Raw genomic sequence first — 25,305 nt, forward strand, 5'->3', positions numbered from 1 at the left:
TCCCATTACAAAAGAAGGCTTTATTAGTCATCACAGCGTCTCTATTAAAAGGATTTTACTCTGAATCAAAAAAATAATTTTTAAAAATCCCCATTTTACAGACATGTAGTGAATCTTCTCCCAAACTTAGGGGAAAAAAACAAACACACACACTGAGATTTTCAACTTCTTGTAGCAGACAGCGGCCGGCCGGTCGCTGCTCTCCACCCTCAGGGAGTCTCCGGGGTGAGGTTTGCGAGGCAACCCTTTTAGCCCCTGAACAAAGCAGCACCGTCCGGCCCTCTTCCACAGCACCAGAAGCAGCTGGTTCACTGGAGACGAGCTGCCGCATGGTATTGCCAATAGCCGGGTAGTGCCTGCTACAGCAGAATAACCCTTGCAGAGCCAGCAATACCGCAAGCCGTTCTGCAGCAGCGCCCCCGAAATCAGAACCTTCCCCTCCATTCTGGGGCATGACTTGCACGCTGCACCCCCCCGCGTGGCTGCTGCATGACCTCCCAGTAGGGGGTGCCTGGGAGCGACACAGGATGCACGCCTACCTTTTTCCCAGATGCTTCCCACGCGTAGCTAGGAGCACAGCTCTCTCGTGGGGGGGCAGCCCCGTTAACGCTCAGCCCCCCTGCCAGGCTACGCTGCAATGGGGCAGGTCTCTAAGGCGGAGACACATGCGTGCCTTGCTGGGGAGGAGCCCAAGGACAGAATGCTGCAGAGTTTCTAGACCATCACCCAGGGATCTTGGGCTCACTAACCCTGCAGGGGGCGCCCTCACCCAGCTGTCACTTGACGGAAGTTAGCAGGGTTGGTTGCACCTCAAGCGGGGAGCGCACCCCATCCTTTTAGCGTTCCGTTCCAGCTGAGCCTTCCCCAAAACAGGCCAACCTTTGCCGGCAGGCGAGTTCCCAGCTGAGCCGGTCACACTGGTGCCGCGGCAAACACAGAAAAGCCACAGGTGTCCTCACTACCACAAACCCTGGGGCACGGCTCAGAGGGCCCTTCGTGGCCCCAGGGCAGGGGGTGGGCAGCCAGATGGGCTCGCTGCTCCACCAACCGAAGCGCTAACCCAGACCTACGGTATCAATAGAGATCCAGAGAAATAGATGCCAATAAAGGACCATTTCAAAAGGGACGGGCGTCAGTGCTACCGAACAGGACTTTCCAGCCCCTCTGCTGCAGCCCCAGTCAGACAGAGGAGCCGTGGGACAATTCGCCTCCGAAGTGGGCAGCGTGTTCATACAGGGAGGGGGTGGCAGAGTTTGCAAGACCCGCCATGAGCCCGATTCTGGGCAGGTTCGAGTCCGAGAGGCCCGGTCAGAGCTTCAGTCCTTTGCAGCTGACAGGAGGGAAAAAGTCTGGCGGTGTCCCAGGCCCTTGAATCCACAGCACAGAGACCGCCAGGGCCCCACAGGACTCAGCCTCGCAATCCCAGCCACGCCTCCACCAGCGCAGCGGTCCAGCCCCATGAGCAGGGTGAGTGCTCTGACAGGCTCCGAGTCCCATGCCCCAGCTCCTGCCATGGGGGAGGGGGTGGCCCAGGCTGCTCCCAGCTGCAGAGAACAGGGCACTTGGGGTATTGGTTTTCCCTGGATGTCTCTGGCAGGCAGGTGCCGGCCTGAGGAGGGGCTCAGTCCTCGACGGGGACCTGCAGCGCAGAGTACACCATCACTCGGTTGTCTTCCTCCTGTTTACCTGCAAGGGAAGGGCAAAGGTCAGTAACTCAGGCAGTCCCCGGCAGCGGGGAGGCCTGTCTGAGCCAGACAGCAATGGAGAACACATGAAGCAGCGTGGGTGGCTTAAAGGTTTCATACCCTTCTACCTCTGGCTCACAGGTTCGAATCCAGCTTCCGCAGGAGGCTTGCGATCAGCTGCAGTCTGTGCCCTAGCAGGGGAGGTTGCTCCATGGTGGACGTCCGTGGCCCACACCAGTCTCTTTGCTGGGGGTCTCAGCTGCGAGAGCAAGGACTGAGCAGCCAACCGAGAGCGAATGTCTCGCAGGGCCAGGGCTGTGGCTGCGTGTTCTCTATTGGCTCGTGGGGATGACTTGGACCTACCAGGGCTGTTTCCCCGTCACTGGGTTTAGACGGTTAGTGATGGAGCAGCGCCTGGCTGGGAGTCTCCACCACAAGAGAGCCTGCGCTCCGGGGGGAATAGCCCTCCCCCACCAGACATCAGGGGTGGAGCAGTCCCGGATCTAGTGGAAATCCCTGGCTAATCCCATCCCACTCGCTTCCCCCTCCCCCTGCAGGCCAAGCAGGATCAGGGTCACAGAGGCCTTCCTAGCTTGCATCATTAGGTGGGCGTTGTGTGCACCCAGCCAGCTGGGAGTGGCTGCTGTCCATGTGCCACTGCCCCCCACAGCACCCTTAGGCCAAGGGAGTCTCCTGAGTGGATTAGTGCCACCATCCAGCACTTTCAGCGAATGTGGTCTTGCTGCCCCCGCCCCCCCCCCCCCCGGCTAGATCCTTACAGGAAAGGCAGGCGAGGACGTTGTGCAAGGAGCCGCCGGCCGTGAAGAAGGCCCAGACGCCCATGGAGATGGTGATGATGTAAATGGGGATGAGGCTGGCTTGGTACCAGGGATTCAGGAACGTCTAGGAGAGATGGAGGGAGAGCGAGGTCAGAAGTGCCACCGCCTTCCGTCTGCCTGCAGAGCCCTGGCACCTGGTCCCAGCGACTGCCCCCGGTCCAGGCACTCTGCTCCACGCCGTCACATCTAAGTCTTTGGGGGTGGGGGAGATGGGCAGCACCCGCTCCCCCGAGCGGCGCGATGCTGATCCCTGCTGCAACTTCTGCCCAGCAGTTTCATCATGCGGAGCTTAGTGGATAATACAGAGCCCCTTGCAAGGGGCTTTCGGGATCCCTAAGTCCTTTATTAACACTGCTTAAGCCCCCTCCAGCCCTATCTCCTCACAAGCACGTCAGGATCAGCTGCCGCAGGGGGAGGGTCAGAACAGGGAGCGACTAGCCCTGAATGAGCTTTTGTGACATTTCAGAAGACAAGTGTACTCTGTAGCACTTGCTGCAACCCGGACTATCCCATTTCCCACTCCCCCCGGCTCCCATCCTCCCCCCCAAAGCCCAGGGCAGTGCCAGCCAGCCATCCCCACACTGCCGGCCATCCCTGTCGGATCCGATCACCTCTCTCTATCCAGCACGACTTCAGCACCACTCACCAACCCGGACGTGACGAGGTGACTGGCCACCACCAGCGCCAGGGACCAATACCGCCGCCTCTCGCAGGCGTCAAAGAAGATCACCCCCCAGAACGTGTGTAGGAAGACGACGGCCATGGTCAGGAATGCTAGGAGGCGGGAGAGAGCGGGGTCAGCACCCTAAACCTTCACAACAGCAATATGTTACCACAATCTCCCCACTTCTATAACACCTTTCCACGTGGAGGATCCCGAAGCATTTTGCCGACCGGTTTGTGCATGGCTACTAAAATGCAGCCACCTCTGGAGTGGAGCCCCGCAGCCATCCCACACAATAAACTTTTATAGGAGGAGGTGGGAATCGTTTCTCCAGTGGAATCTGAAGTTGGGAAAGGGGATAAATTTGAGGCTAACATCCCGGTCTTTATGGGGATCATTAGTGACCCTAAACAATGAGGGCCTAGGTGTCACATCTCATTTGGAAGAAGGATTCACAGCTGTAGCCACAAGCGGTTCCTCCAGGCTACGTAATGATAACCCTCTTCTAGTCCCTTTCATCCAGGGCTCTCAAGACACTTGCTAGATTCAGAGCCCTACCAGCAGGGAGCCACATTTTTAGTGAGGGCCTAAGGTCACACAATGATCAGTGGCAGAGCCGTGACTAGAACCCCACTGAAGTCAAAAGGAGGTGTACCGTTTACTTCAACGGGGCCAGGATTAACAATGGCACTCTAGTTTCCTGCTCTACCCAGTAGCTAGCACTGCCGCCCAAGATGGATGCTGCTGTGGTGATCTATTTAGCTCTTGGCGGACAGGAAGGGACGGGGCAGCCTTCCATCACGCCCCAACAGTCTCCTCTGGTTCTGGGTGCATCTGATCTTCTACAGCCGGAGAGAAAGCTGGTTCCCCCTGCTGCGTTTGACCTGGGCTCTGAGCCCAACCCAATAAACGGCATCAGGACAGAAGTGGGCCCCATCATTCCCAAGCGCACAGGGGCTCCTGCCTTACCTGACGTGATGAAGTAATAAGGCGAATCCCCGTGGATCCCCACGATGCCCGGGCCTATGGAGTCCGCCAGGATGTTAATGACCGAGAAGACCCCGCTGATGATCCCGAAGGACAGCCCCGATACTAGGAGGAGGAGGAAGAGGATATTGACCAACAGCACTGAAGTTACCAGTGGCTGCGCGAAGCACCACAATGAGCTTTGGACTCCTTTGACAAGCGCGGGGGAGTTCCCCAGCATCTTGCACGTTACCCCTGCTCTCCCAGGAGGTGAGGAGACAGACTTAGCATCCGGAGATGCCTGGAGAATTCAGCGCATCGCAGGGCTGTGCCCAATGCGTTCTGGGGCAGGGAGGGGAGGAAGATGCATCTTAAGTGCGCGCCAAGGCTCCTGGCAAGTGGCAGAAGTTAACAGAGGGAAGCGTGACTGCCAGCCAGCGACTGCAACGCAGAGTCAGCAGCGCCTGGCTGCTCTGTTCCAATTCTTATATCACCCCCATCACCGTGGTATCTGGGCACCCTAGACCTGATGCAGGGCACGGCCGAAACGGGGCGTGGAGGGGTCAGTCATTTACGTGGGGGGGGAGGGGAAGCACACGCTCTTGCCCAGCAGTTTACTCACCATAGGCCATCTGCTTGAGGGAGATGGGAGACTGCCCATCCTCACTGAGCGTCGCCAAGCCTTCGTCGGCTTTCCTGGGGGGCAGAGAAAGAAGAGAACGGCCCATGGGTTTGAAGCAGGGGATGTACTGGAAGGGGGGCTGGTGGCATACCGGGGGAGGTGGTATTGATCAAGCAAGTGGCAGAGACAAAGGGCAGCTAATTGATCGTATCTACAAGAGACGGGGGCAACACACTTGGGAGTGGGTTCGACAATCAGGTGCCACCCACGGTTTCTAATAATAATGCCTAGTTCTTATCTAGTGCTTTTCATCAGCAGATCTCACCCAGGAGGGCAGCCTCCCGGGCCCCATTTCACACAGGGGGAGACAGTCTGCTCCTAGAGGGGTGCTCTTACTTGAGCAGCTTGAAGTAGGCAAATCGAAACGCCTCCTGCAGCAGCACCGACACCGCGGCCCCAAAGACCAGGAGGCCATATTGCAGCCTGGAGTCCTCCCGATTGCTGAGGTGCACGGAAATGAACCAGACCAAAGAGGCCAGCAGCAGGGACACTAGCCAGAAAAACGCCCTGTCAGAGAGAGAGAGAGAAATGGGAAACAAGCGAAGACGTGTGTTGTCACTGCAGCAGTCTCCCTGTGGGTCATGCGCTCAGTAAGGGAAGTTTTTATCATCTCAGACCACACTTGATCATGCTTGTGTGAGACATGCTTCTCCCAAGCAGGGGGTAAGAAGGAAGTGTTTGGTCTAGGTTCTACTCCTAGAGCTGACACTGACTCACTCAGCAACTCTGGGCAAATCACTTCCTCTCTGTAAAATGGGGAAGGTTCAAGAACATGAGTCTTCTTCCTAGGCCCATCCCTGTGGTGAGAAATGGACCACTACAACCATCGATCTGGGCTGCTCCAACTCCCTTCCATAAGCAGCAAACACCTCACGGCTGCTTCTGACTCATGGGCATCACCAGGTGTTGTTACTGATTGACTGGTAGCTGCAACCCTGCAACAGTCAACACAGAGGAGCAAATACTGGGGGGGGGGGGTCTTAAGGAAGGTTTCAATATAGTTTTTTGCAAATAATAAATGTCCATTTGTCACGAGGCGCCCGTAACCCCCACCCACTTGGTGGGGCGCTCTATCACCCCCTCGTGGTGGCAGGGCCATTTATGAGCGTGCTCCAATGTGGGCCTTTTAATTCAGGCAGTAGAGCCTCATGGTTTTCTACCCAGAGGTCAAATGTTCAATCCCAGCTGCCAGAGACTCACCGTGGGACATTGTATTACAGGGTCAGCCTGCAGCCAAGAGACGCACGTAACCGGCTCTTTAAGACCACAACGTACAACACCGCACAGCAGCTAAAGCAGCCAAGCAATGCGAACTCCCACCCCAAAGAGATCCTTCACAATAGTACAGTGCAAACACTGAGCACTGCGTGGACTTTAGAGCCGCAAAGATTTGAGCAAAGGTGGTTTAAATCCGGACCACGCTTGCTCCGTAGCTCAGGAGCTGCTGTTTGGCACCAATCGGAGATGTCTCACCCAGCCTGTACGGTTGGTACACAGATTACATGGCTAAGGTGCAGATAAGGTTGCAGCCGTGTGGCCATTGTGTCCCGTCTGGAACACGAGAGTTGAAGTCCGGGAACTCAAATTGCTGGGAAACCCGGAGACGTGGGGGGGCAACTTAATCCTCCCAAGAATGTTCAGAGTTACGTCCGAAAGGCAGAAAAGAAAAGGTGAGAAGCCAGGAAACGCAGGGTTAGTTTTCCACTTTCCAAAAGGTGCTAGAAAGTTAAAGTTTCACTCTGCCTGGAATGGGGGAGACTCAGCCTAGCCCAGGTCTGTCACCCAGAGACAATACAAACAAGACTTCCCAAGTGCCCACAGGCAAACCCCAGGCTAACCCAGAGAGAGAGGCAACCTTCATCTCGCCCCCGACCTGCCCCATGTGATCACCCCTACAAGTTCTCCAACCCACAGGATGATCAACCTGATGGGGTCCCTAGCAACCTATCCCAATGAGTCCCCACCCCCAACTGCCAGTATGATCACCCAAGGGATCCCCCCCAGCACCTGGGGACCCAGATCCCCCACAGGGGTCTCTAGCACCTCCACCTCAACACACACCCTGACTGGGATCCCAGACAAGTCCAGCCCCTACCCCAAAGGGGATGCCCAGTATGGACCCACCCCACCACCAGGTGGATCATGTGGGCGGGGGGGGGGTCCCTGCACCTCCTCACCAAGGGTCCCCCCTTGATTCACCCAGCCCTAGCATCTTCCATGGGGGAGCCCCCTCAGCCCCCAGCTCCACCCCCAGTACTCGGCCCCCACACGAGAAGTCCCTCTTACCAACCCCCCGCCCCCCAGGCAGCTCTCCCCCGGGGGGAGGCTGTCCCCAGCCCCAGACTCACCCCGCCACCAGGATGATGACCCGGAGCGGGTCCCCGGCCACAGTGAGCAGGAAGAGGGAGAAGGCCGGCCCGAAGGCCACGAACGTACAGCCGAAGAACACGGTGGCCCCCATGGCTGCGGGGGGTGGGGAGGGGGCGTCAGGTTCTGGGGCCCAGGACTGGGTCGGGGGGGGGGGTCAAGATCTGGGGCTGGAGGGGGGCGGGACGGGCAGGCTCTGGGGGTCCAGGCCTGGGGGGAGGGGCTGAGGGGGGGCCAGGCCTGGGGGGGGAGAGTCAGACCGGGGGGGGAGGGGCTGTGGGGGGGGTCAGGCTCTGGGGCCCGGGAGAGGGGGGAGGGGCTGTGGGGGGGGGGGGCTCTGGGGCCCGGGAGAGGGGGGAGGGGCTGTAGGGGGTGGGGGGGGGCAGGCTCTGGGGCCCGGGAGAGTTGGGGTCAGGCCGCCCCACAGCTACCCCTGGCTAGGAGCCGCCGGCGGCTGCACCTGCGTTCCCTCCCGCTACGGCAGCCGACCAGGGGACGACAAAGCCCGGCAGTGGGCCCCGCCTCCAGCGGATTGACGTGGCCTGGCTGACCAATGGGCGAGGCGGGGCGCGTGCCCCCCGGGCTAGGTTGTCGCCGGCACCGCTCAACCGCCCCGCCCCACGGCATGGCGGGAGTTGTAGTTTTCTATGGGCGTGGCCACAGGCGCAAGAGGCCGCGTGGGCGCGCGGATGCTCAGAGCGGAGCATGCCCAGAATGCTGCGTCCTCCGAGCAGGGCAGGGCTGGGCTGGACAGGGCTGGGCTTTTGCTAATGTCTTAGTGAAAAATGCACAGAAAACTCAAGTTGCAAAGTTTGGATCTGGGCCTAGGGTTACCATATCTCATAAATAAAAAAAGAGGACCCTCCACGGGCCCTGGCCCCGCCCATTTCCCCACCCATAGCCTCGCCCCAACTCCGCCCCTTCCCCACCCTAACTCCGCCCCCTCCTCCCTCCCACTCCCAGCCAGGGGGAAAGGGCTGCCCCAGCGCTACCGGCTTCACGGTTTGCCAGGCAGCCCCCAGACCCTGCGCCCCCGGCCGGCGCTTCCCCAGAGCAGCTGGAGCCCGGGAGGGGAAGCGCCCAGCCGGGGGCGCAGGGTCTGGAGGCTGCCCGGCAAACCGTGAAGCCGGTAGTGCTCGGGCTTTGGACAGCCCCTATGCCTCCGGACCCTGCGCCCCCAGCCGGGCACTTCCCCTCCCGGGCTCCGGCGGCGCAGGGTCCGGAGGAACGGGGGCTGCCCGAAGCCGGTAGCGCTCAGCTCTTAAACAGAGCCGAAGAGGAGCAGAGCCTCCAGCCGTGGCGGCTCTGCTCCTCCCCAACTCTTCGGCTCTGTTTAAGAGCCGGGCTGCCCAAGCGCTACCGGCTTCGGGCAGCCCCTGTGCCTCCAGACCTGGGCCCCCAGCCGGGCACTTCCCCTCCTGGGCTCCGGTGGCACAGGGTCTGGAGACATGGGGCTGCCCGAAGCTGGTAGCGCTCGGCAGCCCGGCTCTTAAACAGAGCCGAAGAGTCGGGGAGGAGCAGAGCCGCCATTTTCCCGGACATGTTCGGCTTTTTGGCAATTCCCCCCGGACGGGGGTTTGACTGCCGAAAAGCCGGACATGTCCGGGAAAAAGAGGACATATGGTAACCCTAGATCTGGGGCTGAACGCCCCCCAAGTCCAGGGTTTTGGGGAGAGTCATTCCTCCCCCCAAAAAAATCCACACACCCTTAAACAGTATCCACCAGCTCGAGGCACAGCATGGAGACAAAATGGGCGTGAGACAAAATCCTTCTAATGAGCTTGCTGGGGCGCTTTTTTTTTGGTTCTGTGTTTGTACAGCACCTAGCACAGTGGAGTCCTGACCCCAGATGGGAGCCCCTAGATGCTGCCACTACACAAATAATAATAACTAAGAATGTGTGATTATTTATTATATTTCTTGCAGAGCCTAATGGGTGCTTTTCTTAAAGCCCCAGCTCCTAGAATCAAGTTACTATGTGAGAATTTCAGCTTTCATTTTTTTTTTACAGAATTAAGTTTCTCACCCTCATGTCTGAAATGTGAAAATATGAACCCTAAAGGCTACGACACCAGAAAGCACATGAAAAGAACCCCACAGTGGTTCTTTTTTAAATCTCATGATTTTTAAGCCAATGTGTGATTTTGAGGAGCCTGACCTGACATGATTTTTGAATGCTTGGGATTGGCAATACTATTTTTAATGGGGTCTGTATGGCTCCCTGGATTTTTTGTTAGCAGTCGCCCGGCTTAAATTTCCATTCAGCCACAAGGTGTCACTGTGGTAGAATCACATTTCATTGCAGTGCCCAGCATTGGCAATCCAATTAACCCTCTGAATAAAAAATAACTAACCCACCAATGATCGCAGCTTGTGGTTGAAACGAACAAACATTTCAGGGCGCTGAGCTCCAGCCTTGCTTAAACACCAGATGAGCCAGCAACCTGCCTACTGAATTTAAAACCAACACATATGTAAAAGGCAGGGGGCAAAAAGTGAAACAGTCTAATAGAAGATGAAAGGGAATGCACTTTAAAGATGAAAGCCCCAGGAGAAGTAAAGGGAAGTATTAGTTCTTTCTGGTTTTAAACTCCTTAGGACCTGTTTTTCAGCGTATCCACGTCTCCAAATGAAGTGAACGTGAGCTGAAAAGCATTTCTAAAAATCAGCCTTCGTTAATGTTCACGGCCTGGTTTATTAATTCATCATTATATGTTCGTAGGCCCAGCTCCTCTAAAGGGTTTTGGGTGTCTAACACTATTGAGTTCAAAGGAATACCTTTGCCCTAGTGTCTGTAGGATCAAATACCTGTACTTCTATAACCCAGACCCCATTCATGTCCGAGGGAGTTTCATGCACAGAGCTGAGGCTGTCTATGGCCATTAATGTGCCCCGACTCTATACCGGGATGGATCAATGGGGCTGCAGGAGACCTTTGCATTGGAGTTGCCGACTCCCTCTGAGCTGTCAGTGCATTGCAGCTTTTAGAATTAAATTCAAGATGCATTTACTCTCTGCTGCTTTCCATTTTTAATTTAAAAAGTGACTTTAGTGCCGCTAAGAAGAGAGAATTTGACAGCCTTGGAGATTGGAGTCTTCTGATTGTCAGTCCATACAACAGCATGGCAAACTTCCCCCCCTTGGTCTCAACCCTGAGCTGCAGGGCCCATAGCTGGAGGGAGATGGGAGTTCTGTTTCCATGTCTTGGTTTCATTGCCCTGACTACAAACAAGTAAATGCCAAGTGGACAGGTGCAGGCTCTGAGCAGTTTTAGTTTGAGTCCTACAATATTTCGCGTAAGCCATCAAAATGACAACTGGATTTGAACCTCTGACGTAGGCCTGGTCTACATTTAAAAGTTACACTGGTATAAATATGTTGGTTAGCAGTGTGATTTCTTACCAGAATAGTTATGCCAGTACAGCCCACAGTGTGGGTACAGTTAGACCGGTATAAAGACGCCTTGTATCAAGATAGCTAATTTCCCTTTCCATATGGAAAGGAGCTGTAGTGTGATCAGCAGTTTTATATCAGTATAACTACATCGAGACAAGGGGAGTTGTACTGATCTAACTATACTGGTATAGTTAAAGCAACACAGCTTTGGTTTGTAGACAAGGTTAGAACTCGGTGGGAAATGTTTTTCCCATTCTGTGAGAGTTTTCAAGATTTTTGACATTTTTTTCCCCACCCGGAATTGGGATGAAAACTTGAAATCTCAAAAAAAAAATTGCAAACTAATATCTGAATTTTTTTTCATATTGGGTCAATAGAAATTTCAATTTTGTCCTCCCCTCCCCCCCGCTTTGACCTTTTTTCTCGTATAAATCAACTGAAATTTTGAAACAAAAAGTGACTTTGAACTGAAAAATGAAACACTTCATTTAGAAAACGTCAAAATGTTCGGACAGTTTCAAAACTGTTCTTTCCTCCCACGTTTCTAACTGGGAGATTCGTTGAAACCAAACTTTTCCCGTGAACAGCTTCGGTTTGGACAAATCAGCATTTTCCACAGAAAAATCTTTTCGTTGGAACGTCCCCAGCCAGCTCTAGACAAGGCCTTCGAAGGGAAAGGCTCTGAAGCCTGTTCCCTGCCCTCTGAGACTGAACACTCCCCGTTGGTTCTCATTTGCAGTAGAGAGATCATTTTGCAAAGCCCTCTGAGACCATGCTGAGGGATGCTATACAAACGCATCCTGTCGTATAGGTGACATCAGCCCAGCTCTGCAGCGCTCACTCTTACCCTTGCATTTCCTTTAAGCTCCCCCGTCAGCGCAGACCCAGCCTGCGGTATTTCAAAAACTCCCCCAACGTTGGGCATCCTATTTTGAGTTCTCATTGAAGGCGAGACCAGGAAGGAAATGAGACAGAACTGGCCGCATCTTTTTTTCCATTCAGCGTGCGGAGACATCGGCTCTTTGAATTCTCACCTTGACCGTCTCTGACTCACCCTTTTGTCCAAGACCACAGACTCTGTGATGTGGCTTCGCTTGTTGCATTTCTATTGAAATGAGGCCAGTAAAAAGCACCACTGCACCGTCAGGGCTTTTTATAGCCTGCATCGTCAAATCCTTCCGAAATCCAATTCAAGACAATACGCATTCTTTCCATTTTCACTTCTGAAATAATGCAGCCTGTGGAACTGGGGGCATAAAATCCCAGATGATGCAAACGAACCAGATAAGGATGGCTATGCTTCCTTGGTCCCGCTGTTCCTTCAGAAAGCGTCACATGGAGCAGCAGCATTATCTAGTAGGCCAGGCACTGTATAAGGACTCAGGAGACCTGGGATCTATTCCAAGCTCTGCTACTGACCTGCTGGGTGTCTTTGGAAAAATCGCTTAGTCGTGCGATACCTCAGTTTCCCCATCTGTACAATGGGGATAATAGCACTGCCCTCCCCCACAAGTGGGTTGTAAAGATCCCTACATGAAGAACTGTGAGATGCTCAGATACTACGGTAATTGGGGCCAGACGAGTATCTAAGACAGGGACTGTTTCATTGTGTGTCTGTGCTGCGCCTGGCACGATGGAATCTCAGCTGGAACCCCTGTGTGTTACTACAATAGTCACTGCTGTATTTCTTTGTTTATTACAGGCTGGCAAAATTCCACCTGCTTTTCACCAGAAGCCAGTCATTATTTTTTGATGGATGAGTAAAATGTGATTCCTTTTTTCATCTACATCATAGTCAAAGCAACCCAAGCATTTCTGGGCCTGAGCTAGGCAATTTTGCAAAGCCGGTTCATTTTCAGCTGTTTGCTTGGTGGAATAGGCTCAGAACTAGAGCAGGAAGTCTAACAGATTTCCCAGTTCACTGGCAAATATGGGGAAAAAAATTGTTTCAAGCCAAACTAAACACAAAATGTTTCAAAATTTTCTGCAAATCCAAAAGTTAAAAAAAAAAATCATTGTGGGTGGAATGAAATATTTTGTTTCCGACCACTTTTATACATTTTTGATTTTTTTTTAAAATAAAATTCACGCAAAAAGGGACAAAGTCGTTTTTGAACCGAAAAAGCAAAACGTTTCGAGTTTTTCTGAATGTCTTTGTTTGTTTTCAATCAAAACTATTTGGCAAAACAGGCACAAATTTGCCGAAAGTTCGGTGTCACTGAATCAGCATTGTTCACCAGCCAGAAGTTTTGGATGAAAAATTTCACCCAGCCTCACTCACGACACCCCCCTCTTGGGCCTCACTCCCCAGCACGTGCAGTCCTTTGCCCCCAAGCGACATGGGTGCAGAACCCTACCATTCCAATCAAATAAAGCGGGGCAACCATTTTGCATTGGCATAAGTGATGGCACTAGGAGCAGGTCAATCAGGGTGGTGATGGACATTCAGTACCCCTGTGCTGTTTCTGTGAGTCTGAAGGAACCAGGATCCTCTGACCTTACGTCAGCATAACACAAGCAATAACTTCATGCTGGACACACAAACTAAGGCCCTGATCCTGCCCTGAAAACCGCCTGGTCAGACTCCTGCACCCAGGTGGACTCCCATGATTTTAATGGGGTTCTGTGCAAACAGAGATTTACCCAGGCAACTCTCAGTACAGGTTCAGGGCCTAAAACGAGCAGACAGCAGCGTGGGGCCATCACGGCTTCTGCTCATTTAACACCAATGAGAACCAGACAAGGTGGGTGATGGTTCCAATGGGATAGTCCGTCTCTTTGGGTCCTCAGCCCCCACCGTCTGCCTCCTCCCAGAGCCGGTTTCAGTTCTAGGCACTTCGAAGTTATGGATCTGATGTGAGCAAAAGACATATTTGTAATGGGTGGTGTGTGCGTGCGTATGTGTGTGTCTGGGAGAATCAACATGCTGCAGTGTTAGAAAGACATCGTGTGCTAGGTCTAGGGTGACCAGATGTCCCTATTTTATAGGGACAGTCCCAATATTTGGGGCTTTTTTTTAATATGGGTTCCTATTTCCCCCCACCCCCTGTCCTGATTTTTCACACTTGCTGTCTGGTCACCCTGGCTAGGTCCCAGTTGCTGCTGATCGTTATTAAAAACCAGGAGGGCAATTTGGAGCTAGCAGAAATTATCCAGCACCTTCAAATAATGGGGCGATCTACTCTTGGAAATACCAGACATGCCCCATCCAGCGTGATTTCTGTGCAAATACTTGCCAGTGGTACCTATCACCACCACAGCCCATCCCCCAGGGAGGCGTTCACTGCCCATGTTATTGGACTCTTTTGAAGTCTAGTAGACAGCAGCCCTTAAGCTGGGGTTGCAGGACGGTAATTATTTACTCCTACAGACATGCCGCTTGTCAGATACCTGCTCTTGTCTTCCATGGGTAAAATCCTTCAGCATTTCTTAGAGCATTTACCTTTAGAATTGAGAAAACGGAACATCTCCTATTATAGACTCAGAGAACTTAAGAGATCCCCATGCTCTGATATAGTCTTAGCATGATCTCTAACAAGGCACCGTTACAGAGCATGAACCTTATGAAGATTAATTCATTTGAATTCTAAGTGTCTAGTTTATTTTGTAGCCGAGGACGAATGGAGGTTAATCACTATACCCTCTTTTATCTCTGCAGTGTTGGGAGCACAGTTATCTCTGTACCCGACTCAGCAATTCCTGTTTGTCGGAATTAGTGCTACGGCAAAGATCCCCTGTTCTTCCAAAGAAAAACTGGAAGGAGGTGGCATTTCAGTTTATTGGTACAGGAGAAGAGAAGGCGAGGGGCCCACCTGCATCAAGAAATGCTTAAATGATCAAAATGTAAGTAAGTTTGCCTGCAAACCCGAGACACGCGGCATGACACTGGAAATCTACAACGTCCAGCAGAGCGAGTCTGGTGACTATTACTGTGCTGTTAAAACCAGCAGCTATCTGATTTTCGGCAATGGATCCACACTGATTGTTGGAGGTAAGGAAAGATAATGGTGTAACGCAAGGGGAAAAGTGATCGGCAATGCTGAGATGTTAAAAAAAAACCCTGGAAAATGGAACACCATAATACCATTTTCAAAGCTGAAATGGCTGAAAAGGGGAAACTAAGCTGAAAAATGACAACTAAACAGAGCTGCTAAGAAGCCGATTTTGCAGTTTTGGGGGATTCAATTAAAAATGTTCAAAGGTCAAAGATGACAGGGTTTATTTTAAAGAATAATAAACCCACCTAGCACACACCTTGTGCTTTCCACCAGTAGATCTCAAAGCATTTTAGTCTTACTCTCATCACTATTTATAGCTGCCAGACTGGGGATGCTTTTGACCTAACAGTCATGAATGCATTTAGCCAAATTTCTCCTTTTCTTTTTGCAGAATGTTTTACTTTGAATCAATCCCCATCTCATGAGATGAACATTCCTAAAATCCAGTCAGTTAAACCCGTGTAATTGTATTGACTTCAGTGGAAGTGTACAATTGTAACAAAGTAAAATCGGTGCCCTTAATTAGATAATAAACAGCCGGCGGGTCTGTTGTGAGTCAGACACAGGATGGAACAATAAATTCTCTGCTCTATTCTGCTCAGACAGCTACACCACCAGCAGCTGGGTTTTGCTTCTGGCTCCATCTCTCCCTGATCTCATCTCCACTGGGACGGTTGATCTGGCTTGCCTTGTCCATGGAGTTTCCAACCCAGTCCAGATTTCCTGGAATATTTCTGGGGATTGGCAGGAACAAGCACTAATGCGATCACTGAAAGCAAAGGATGGATCCTTAATGCTCATAAGTCACATTAGCATCCCGAAGGATGCCTGGACCAGTGCGAAAATTCTCACCTGTGAAGTCAAATTCAACTCTTCTGGCAACAGTGTGAAGAAAAGTGCCAGGTATATTGAACGTGAGTGATTTAATATTTGCTTCTGGAGTTAGAGGGGAGTAAGATCTAAGCTATAGCCATGGGACGCGCTCTCAGTCAAAGCTGCTTTGAAATGATAAATTAAAAAAATAAATATTTTGTCATCACGGAAAGCTGGAATGTATGAACCTTTCAGTTAATTAGGTGCCGAGAGACTTGCAAGGAACTTTGAGAAGGGAAAGAAGAGGCAGTGCAAGAAAACGCCACTCTTCTTTCTGAGGCCATGTCTACACTAGGAGTGCTTTACTGGTGTCGAAATAGCAGTTTGCTATATGGGATAGCTCAGTGGTTTGAGCATTGGCCTGCTAAACCCAGGGTTGTGAGTTCAATCCTTGAGGGGGCCACTTAGGGATCTGGGGCAAAATCAGTACTTGGTCCTGCTAGTGAAGGCAGGGAGCTGGACTCGATGACCTTTCAAGGTCCCTTCCAGTTCTAGGAGATAGGATAGGATACTGGCAAAGTGCTTCCGATGTGGGTGCAGCTACACCAGGAAAGCTGTGCTTTTTACTGGTCTAGCAAAGCCACTCCCACGAGGGAAATAGGCGGCACTGGTAAAAGCCTACAGCAGGAGCACCTGTCAGTGAGGGATCACACCTCTTCACATCTCGACGGGAGTAGTTAGGTCGGCAAAAGTCTGTAGTGGCCTGAACCAATGTGCACAAAAAGCCCATGTGTGAAGTATGTTCCATGGTGAAATAGTACCAAATATCCCTGGGAGAGGTGCTCTCATGGGGCACAGAAGGGAGAGGAGTGGCAGAAGCTGCAGAGTAGGTTCTGGGAACAGGCTAAATCACTGACCCAAGGGAATATTATTCATTGGCCTGATGAAAAGGGAGAGTGAAAGATTGAAGGCTCCTGCTGGCTTGTTCTGCAGAGCTAAGAACTCAGGGTGAAACGTTACACGGTAGAGCTGGTGGGGAATTTTTCAATTAATCTTCTTGTGCCAAGAAGTGTCAGTTTGTCAAAACAGTTCAGGAGAGAGGGACGGTTTGGACAAACCTCTCGTCTTGACAAACTTTTGGAGGAAAGCTTCAAAATCGTGGAAATGTCCCTTTCTACGTTGCTGAACCAGAAAGTTTCAGTTTTTCAGGTGAAACCTAAGAAGAAAAGGTCAACATTGAAACAAAATATTCTCAGTGACCCAAACCCAGTGTTCGTTCCTTTGTTTGTTTTGGATTTTTGGGTCACAGAACTTTGAGATATCGACTTTTTCTACCGATTTGGGATGGGAACATTTTTCAATGTCTGGAGAATATTCAGGGGACTGGCAAACCGTGTCCTGCCCAGCTCCGTACACGCTGTGCAGTCATGACCGTCTCTACTCAAGTGAGTCAGTTGTGTCTGCTTCCTCCCCAGGCTTTGACAATGGATGCTTTCAGTACGCCGTTCCCCTGGCAGTAGGGGGAGCCCTGGTGCTGTTGATGGTGTCTCTGAGCCTTGTTTGGATTTGCTGCCCTTCCACTCGAGGTAATGACCACAGCTCATCCCAGAAACTCCTGCAGAGCGAAGTCCCATTCCCATGCTTCACCCCAGGGCATTATTAGCTCCTGGGATGACTGAACACACTGTATATTAGACAAACCCCTGTCAGGGATGGTCTAGATAATACTTACTCCTGCCACGAGTGCAGGGGACTGGATTAGATGACCTCTCGAGGTCCCTTCCAGGCCTATAGTTCTATGATTCTATTTGTCACGCTGCCTGATCTCAGTAGCTTTGTTTTCCGAGGGTCTGATTCTCCACTGCCCTGCAGCTTGTCTGATTCTCCGCTCACTCCCCTGCTGTGAATCCGGTCAACCCCGCTAAAGTCACTGAAATTACATGCGTGCCAAACGGGTGGAAAGGGGGGGGGATTTGGGCCCCTGGGATGGTCATGTAACGCTGTGCAAGGCGGGTTTGAAACGCTACCGGATCAAAGCAGTGTTGATCGACTCCGATAGGTGCCGTTGACTGCACAGGGTGCAGGGCAGACCGAATCAGGCCCGACCTCTGGAACTTGTTTCCCGCCTCTGGAGAAAGGTTTGATTTTGGCGACGAAGGGAGGCGATGGACCCATGGACCTGCTGTGGGTGGAGGGGACTGTTCTCAAAAGTGACAGAGGGCCAGATTTTCAACGGTCTTTAGGCACCTAGAGACACAGAGAGGCGCCTCGTGGGATTTGCAAATGCACCCAGGCACCTAAATCCCATTGACCCCTATGGGAGTTTGGCACCTCATCTGCTGCGGTGCTTTCAGAAATCCCAATAGGCGCCTATCTGCATAAACACCTTTGAAAATCTAGGGTCCTGTGGCACCTTTAAGACTAACCTTTCTGTTAGTCTTAAAGGTGCCACAGGACCCTCTGTTGCTTTTTACAGATTCAGACTAACACGGCTACCCCTCTGATATTTGAAAATCTAGCCCTTGTGAGCATTGAGACTTAATCCAGGTCTCCACTTGGAAGGCTTTACTGGTGCAGTCACATCCCTATGGCAAAGCGTCCCTAGTGGAGAAACAGCTGATACCAGCAAAGCTGTGCTTTTACCAGGACCGATTATTCCAGCTCCCCCACGCAAGAAACGCTACACCGGGAAAAGTGCAGTTTTGTTGATACAACGGAGTCTACACTGGGCCGTCTGCCAGCACAGCTGCGTCAGGCAGGGTTTACACCTCTTTGTACCCCTGCCCGACAGCGAGGCTGGCAGAAGTCTGTAGTGTAGACCTGGCCCAAGTCCCAATGACTTTCAATGAGACCAGCTCTCCCCAGGGCAACGTTTTCAAAAGCACCTAAAGGGCGTAGGTCCCAATGGGAGTTAGGCACCTAAATCTTTCTGAGGATCCGGTCCTTGGTCCCTTAGGTGCTTTTGATCAAGTTATTCCTGGTCCATATTTTGTCAAGTTTATCGGTGTTAAATCTCTGAATATAACCATCTGTCTGTTTGCCCTGTGCTGGGCGCGGCGGAGCGATGCCCACACACTGCGCGGGGGCCCCATGAGTCTGTATGCTCCTTTTGGGGAAATGCCAATGGAACAGGACCTTACAAATGTCTCTGTCTGTGTCAGGATTCCAGGCCTGCCGCTCAGCACCGCCAGCCCCAGAGGAGCACCAGGTACGGCGTGTTACCAACTGTCTCTGTCCGTCTCAGACATTTCAAATGCTCCCATTCACTTAGGGGCCTAGATGGATTGATCCATAAAGTGACTTTAATGGCAAAAGTAGCAGAATGGGGGTGGGGGAGGGAACTGGGCTCTATCTCAACTCTGTGTGTGATGTTGGGCAAGTCCCCAAATGGCTCTGTACCTCAGTTTCCCCATCTGCAAAATAGGGAGAAGCAGGGGAATTCTGGGAGGTTTCATTCATTGGTTCCAGTTATAAGATCTTCAGGGCAGAGTCTGTCTCATGATATGAGCAGGTCATTAGCCCTTAACAGAGAGAGGAAAGATGGCCCAATGGTTAGGGTACTAACCTGGGACTTGGGAGACCTGGTGTCAATTCCGCTACAGATTCCCCATGTGACATTGGGCAAGTCACTTAGCCTCGGTGTGGCTCAGTTCCCCTCTGTAAAATGGGGAAAATAACCCTGCCCCACAAGGGGGCGGGAATAAAGACATTAATAATCGAGGTGCTCAGATATTAGAATAATGGGGGGCCAGATAAGGACCATAAAGAGAGAGAAATAATATTTTAAAGCTCTTTGAAATTTGCACAGGAAAGGCCCTGTCAGAGCAAAGTTTGTCACTAACCAACTTCTTAAAGTTAGACTCCAGGGACGGTTTCCAATTTGACAAAACACCATCGATAGGGAAGGCAGAGGCGGAAGAGGGAGTTTTTAATAAGGCCTGGGGAGGGTAAGCTCATTTTGATGGTCAGTCCTGTCACAGTTGATACCAATACAGGAGGGGGGTTAATTTTCCTGACTGTCACCATGCAGGATGGGCTCGTGTACTGTCAGCTGGATTTTGATTCGAGGCAGCGTGGCCGGAGCACGATGGAGCGACCGGCGAGAGGGAAGAGTGAAAAATCCTGACCTACCTGGTACAGGGGGATCTGAACTGGCAAACTGACTGCTGATCCGAATGGGATGAGTTGAATCCTTCCTGGCTCCCAGGTCTCGTCTGGGCTCAATCTCTGCACCGATCGAGCAAAACCAAGTTAGTTACGTTAGCGTAAACCCCTTGTAGGGACGCGGCTTTACGGCTAATTAAAAGGTATTGGGGTTAGTTATATTGTTCCTGTACAAGCAATGCCAATAAACACCATTTGTAACTGTGTACACACTGGGGCTTGCATAGATTTAACACAGTCGTTTCCCCTGATTTAGTTAAACTGGTTCAGAAATGGGATGGTTAGATACCCAGCTGGTATACGTTGTCATAGCTCCATTGCTCTCAGTTCACACCAGCTGGGGATCCGCCCCTGCCTGTAAATTAGCCTCTTTTTCTTTCAGTCTTGAACTACTGCTGGGAACTCAGCCAGCCGGCCTGTACCCTCCTGCTGTACCACTAGTAATTCCCATGGGTTTGCTATGTGGTTGTGTGTCATATACAACACGTGCCTGCAAAGCCACAGAACTACTGGCGTGGGGTCTCTGTGTGTCGTGTGTCATTGTGACCTTGCGTTTTAGCCACGCTTGCTTCAAAAGCCTGGCTGGGATTTGGCCACACATCTTTAATTAAGATAATCTCATAATTAAGGCTCAGATTTGGTCGCAGATAGTTTTAGTAAATTCACGGAAGCCCGTGACCGGTCCGTGATTTTTACTAAAAATATCCCTCACAAAATGGGGAGGGAGGAGGGTCCAGCACTTGCAGCCTCTGGAACCCCTGCCACCCACTGCATCTGAGCCGCTGTGGGGTCCCCTTCCCGTCGGTGACGGCTGGGCCACTGCAGAGAGCCCCGCTGTCCATGGCGACTGGGAGCTCCGGGGTCCCCCTGCCGTCCACTGGCTAGGAGCTGCTGACAGCTCCAGCCCCGGGGCAGAAAATGTCACTCATGGAGGTCTCTGGAAGTCATGGATTCCGTGACCTCCGTGACATAATAGTAGCCTTAAGCATAATTACTGGGATTAGATTAATTTTAAAGTCGTGCTGCAAAGTCTCAGCCTTGTTGTAAAGGATCCAAGCCAGGGGAAGCCAAAACAAACACGCCCCCTTTAAGAAGGTCTCAGGGAAGAAGCAGCCTTAATACATTTCACAAGGCCCTGGTTCACAGCTTCTAAACTTAAGAGTCAGCAAACAACGTCTCTGGGCCCATCCAGGCTAGTCCCCAGGACCTAAGAGAAGCTACAGCCTGCATAACTTCTAGTCCCCTCCTTCCTGCTCAATTTTCTCTTCCTGTGTAAATAGCCCACCCCCAGGGCAAGGTAGGGTAGGGGGGATCCTTGTACCCAGCCTGACTTCAGCAGTCCTCTCCAGACAGTTCCTTCAATGGGTAGTGCACCCCGCCATGCCTGTCTTCACTGCAAAGTTCACTTGTGTTATAACTCGATTGTTAACTCAACCCCCGTCCACACACAAAGAACCCTTTCTCCCGTGTGGCGATGCTAGTGACATGCGCTGGCTGGCCCAGCTGGGGGTACGGGCTAATGCCCGACTGAGCACAACTTTGTCATCTGCTAACATGACCACTCTGTAGTGTGGACACAGGCTAGGACAGCAACTCAACTCCTGAGTGCCCCTAGTCCTCCAGTGGCTTCCCACAATTCCCCTTTGGCTGCTTGTCCTTGTCATCTACCTGTTCCCTGACTGGAAATCACCTATCAGTTCGTACGGGCCCCACTTACAATGAGAGAATGCTGAACTCCTATTAAATGTTAATCCATTTTATGGGCTGTCCAGGGAAGTGCGAATATTTAAACCCAGACTGGATTCACCCTTGGAGTAGAGGGGAAAATAATACAGCCCAGGCTTCTCAACTCAGACAGCTGGAGGACAGGCCTCTTGCACCAACTGACCAGCTTTCCCCAGTAAGGATCCGATGTACGGTTGCCCTGCCCCTTGTGCAATCAGATACCCCAGTGCAAAGTGAGCGTGATCAAAGAGTTTTCACACACTCTGATGGCACAAGCTGCAGGATGATGGTGACACAGGCCCCAGGAGAAGAAGCTGTTGGGGGAGAGAAACATTCTGGAAAGACTTGACACAAAATGAAACACCAGATTGAACAAAAATGCTATTCCCGGCACTTGGTCGTTCTTCTTAGTCTTTATATCTTTGTCTGTGTTACATCACTGGAATTTAGAACTGGCCTCTCTAGCTAACTTGAGTAATGGTCTCAAGTTGCAGTGGGGGAGGTTTAGGTTGGATATTAGGAAAAATTTATCACTAGGAGGGTGGTGAGGCACTGGAATGGGTTCCCTAGGGAGGTGGTGGACTCTCCTTCCTTAGAGGTTTTTAAGGTCAGGCTTGACAAAGCCCTGGCTGGGATGATTTAGTTGGGGATTGGTCCTGCTTTGAGCAGGGGGTTGGACTAGATGACCTCCTGAGGTCCAACCCTGATATTCTATGATTCTAACTGCATGCCCAATAAGCGGAAGTGTTGCTAAAACTGTCCCATGTCAGCACCTGATGTTGCATTCGCTATCACGATGCTACACTGGTCCAGTTAAAGGACATCCTAATTTAGGGGAATGTATTGGACAATACAACACTTGATCTTAGCCAAAACTATATGTTGAAATGAGTCCGACTATAAGTGTGCTCTTCCGCCCTCTAGTGGTGGTTGGGCCACATATAGAGGTTGATGGCCCTACTCCAACTTTCGGTAATAAAACTGTATCTTTTAGCTCCTACAGTAGATGCTCATGATTTCAGTGCCAGAGGTCCCGAGGTTTGATTCTTGCTGCTGACAACCCACTCGGGTGGGGGCAGCATCACACAAGCCAGGATCTAAATCAGAACTTCTTCAATAAACTGCTCACAGAGCTTCAGATCTAAGGTTTTAGATCAGGCCTAACACTAAATTCAAGTTAATTTTTAACTCTTCAGGGGGCTACAGCATTTGTGAAAATAGATGGCAGAATCCCCCCTCCCCCCCACAAGATTTAAATTCTCAGATGAATGATCGAAAAGACTAAACCACGCTGCAGAGCTCTCTCTGCAAAGCATGAGAAAGCAGTAGTGGTCAGAAAGGTCAAAGCAGCCGGAAGTTTGTTGTTTACTGAGACTTTGGCTGTAACGTATTTGTGGTTTGTTTAACCCACAGACTCACAGCTTCCGAGTGTAGATTTTCCAACTAGCAAAATACGCTTGGTTTGCTGCAGTTTTTCACTAATGTACTTGGTCAAGAATAAAGACTGGAACGGATCCTTAGCTGGTGAAAATCAGCCAGTGCTCCTTTGGAGTCAACGGGCCAGATCCCCAGCGGGTGTAAATCAGCATTGCTCCACTGAAATCAATGGGGCTAGATCCCCAGTTGTTGAAAATCGGTGCCGCTCCACTGTAGTCAAGGGACCAAATTCCCAGCTGGTGCAAATTGCCATTGTTCCATTGGAGTCAAGGGGCCAGATCCCCAGCTGGCGTAAATCAGCATAGCTCTATGGAAGTCAATGGAGCAATGAGAATTTACACCAGCTGGGGGCCTGGCCCCTTAGCTCCATTTTCCTTGCAGTTAGTTGGCAAATCATGCATGGGGGTAAGTATCCCCTGGACCAGTCTGTTTGGGCATCACACACGCAGGTGACATTCATAGCTGGAGCTCCTCTACATACTGAATTCTGCTCCGGGGTCTGCCTGTCTCCTGCTCATCCATGGATGCAGCCCCTGCCTGCTACCCGTGGGGAGGGGAGCGGCCGTCTGAGAGCGCTTACTGCATGTCTGGTCATGCAGAATGACTATGCAGCACTCACATAGTGACAAGCTTAACGGCTAGCACAGCCCTACGGCACTTGGAGGGGCCTCTCTCTCCTCACGCACGTTGAATCACTGACGTGGACAGGACAATCCACTTCTTTACCAGATATCGCCTTTCACAACAGACATTCTGGTCGACGACGGAGGGTCAGAGCCTGGCCTAACTCCACCGGTTGACAGCCGCTGGAGATCTGGCTCGGTGCGTGGTCAATCCACACATGAAAACTGTAGCTTATCCCTGTCACCATACCTGATCAGTCGGCTATCAGTGCAGAAAATATTCTCACTGGCACGGTTATAAGATTGTGCTGAGCTCTCCACAGTGGGCTTAAGGAACCAAGTTAGAACGTGGATTCATAGATCATTAGGCCAGGAGGGACCACTGACATCATCTGGCCAGAAGACGTCCCTGAATTAATTCCTGCTTGGTCTAAAACAAGGGTGGGTGCAGGTTTGCCCCTCCCCATGCGAGAAATCCATGCTGGGCCACTTGTAGGGGTCGATCGCCATTTACAACAAGGTCCTTTTGCATCACTCGGACCGTGTAAAGGGGCCTTAAAATGCGGGTTAATTAGATATACCCTCATTTCAGGCTCCTTTGCGCCACCAGCGCGGCACAGAGGGACGTAGTGACAATGCGGAGGCCTCTTGCACGGACTGGCGGCGGTATGGTGGCGTGAGCGTATCTCGTTTATATTTTTAGATACGCGTTATATATATTTTGTTTTTCAAAGCTGTAAACAAGTTGCCTGAGCTCACTGCCTGCGTCTGTGCGGTTTCCTACCTCACCCCACTGTAAGAGCAACAGTGCGTTTCCCATGAAATGGACCTCGCTCTTTGAACAAAACAAAACTCGTCGAAAGGCGGGCGCTGCACACTCTGTGTCACAGACGCCCGGCCTAGGTGACATTTCAGCACTGGCTCTCGCAGCCCAGCCTGGACCCCCCCGGGCTGTACATCCTCTGTACACACACCAAACCTGCCGCTGGCTGAAAGCAGCCAGGGTTACTTAGCTGCTGCTGCCTGTGATAATGATAACATCTCTGTGATACTGTACTCTGCTTCTGATATTAAACCCGCAGTTCCTTTAGGGTCATTCCTTGGCTGGTTGTGCTTTAGATCACGCCTTCAAAACCAGACCAGGGGCAGCGTGATCGTTGGGCAAAATCCTACATCCCGGCAAAATTCAGCGTCAGCAGGAGTTTTTCCTGAGTCAGGACGGCGGGCTGGGTCTATATCTCGTACGATTAGTCTCCGTTACATTTGGGTCCCTTTACACAGTTCTGGCAGTGAATGAGTTAGGCCCACTTATGGGCCCCTTGACACTACCAGGGCAGCGCTTCATTCGTAATGAAAGAGGTGCCGGGGATCAAGCCATTCGGTGCCGGGACTCAAGTCATTTTTTTACATTCAGAATGGATGCAGCGAGCTCAGAGATGCCGGGGCGACGCACTGCCAGGCCTAGAGGAGACGGGACTCAGCCCTGGCAGAAATTAAGCGCTGGTAAAGGGGTTTAGTGCAAATGAGAATCAGGCCCCCCAGACTCATTGTAAGAGGCTCCTGTTGTAGTGCAGATAAGCCCATAGAAATCATAAAGCTATATAAGCACAGGGGCCCAGATCCGCAAAGGTCTGTAGGTACCTAACGCCCATTGATTTCAATGGAAGTTAGGAGCTTAAACACCTTTGAGGATGTGGGTCAGTGTCTCCCCAGCATGGACCCGCCTACAGAAAGGACCAATCGTCACCCTCCCGCAACACTAACTTCCCGCTGTACGGTGCTTTCAGGATTCCGAAGCACTCTGGACTCGGACTGGGGTCCTGCAAGCTGGTGAGTATCCTCACCTACGTTTGACCTCAGCACATCACAGCAGGGGCCTCAGCACCCAACAGGACCAGGCCTTTAAACAGTCTATAGGAATTTTGTCATCCACAAGGCACTGGAGA

The 25,305-nt window shown here is 51.6% G+C and overlaps 2 protein-coding genes across 4 annotated transcripts; one reads left to right on the forward strand and one right to left on the reverse strand.

The window, feature by feature from the left end:
- APH1A (aph-1 homolog A, gamma-secretase subunit) lies at positions 1 to 7,741 on the reverse strand. 2 transcript variants are annotated; one of them, XM_005293667.4, is made up of 7 exons: positions 7,185 to 7,741; positions 5,173 to 5,343; positions 4,777 to 4,850; positions 4,158 to 4,280; positions 3,171 to 3,298; positions 2,465 to 2,588; positions 1 to 1,686 (listed from the first exon to the last, which is right to left on the reverse strand). In XM_005293667.4, exons 1-7 carry the CDS (start codon positions 7,295 to 7,297, stop codon positions 1,622 to 1,624), a joined length of 798 nt encoding a protein of 265 aa, XP_005293724.1. In that variant the 5' UTR covers positions 7,298 to 7,741; the 3' UTR covers positions 1 to 1,621. The 2 variants fall into 2 exon arrangements, with proteins under 2 accessions (XP_005293724.1, XP_005293725.1); XM_005293668.5 differs by lacking the exon at positions 7,185 to 7,741 and adding an exon at positions 6,310 to 6,449.
- On the forward strand, positions 6,372 to 19,784 carry LOC135976922 (immunoglobulin kappa light chain-like). 2 transcript variants are annotated; one of them, XM_065574771.1, is made up of 6 exons: positions 6,372 to 6,506; positions 14,258 to 14,590; positions 15,200 to 15,511; positions 16,886 to 16,996; positions 18,572 to 18,618; positions 19,441 to 19,784. In XM_065574771.1, exons 1-6 carry the CDS (start codon positions 6,470 to 6,472, stop codon positions 19,534 to 19,536), a joined length of 936 nt encoding a protein of 311 aa, XP_065430843.1. In that variant the 5' UTR covers positions 6,372 to 6,469; the 3' UTR covers positions 19,537 to 19,784. The 2 variants fall into 2 exon arrangements, with proteins under 2 accessions (XP_065430843.1, XP_065430844.1); XM_065574772.1 differs by lacking the exon at positions 6,372 to 6,506 and adding an exon at positions 13,907 to 14,008.
- Positions 19,785 to 25,305: the final 5,521 nt, after the last annotated feature.

The sequence above is a fragment of the Chrysemys picta genome, chromosome 20, assembly GCF_011386835.1.
Source record: "Chrysemys picta bellii isolate R12L10 chromosome 20, ASM1138683v2, whole genome shotgun sequence".
Lineage (NCBI taxonomy): Eukaryota > Metazoa > Chordata > Testudines > Emydidae > Chrysemys > Chrysemys picta.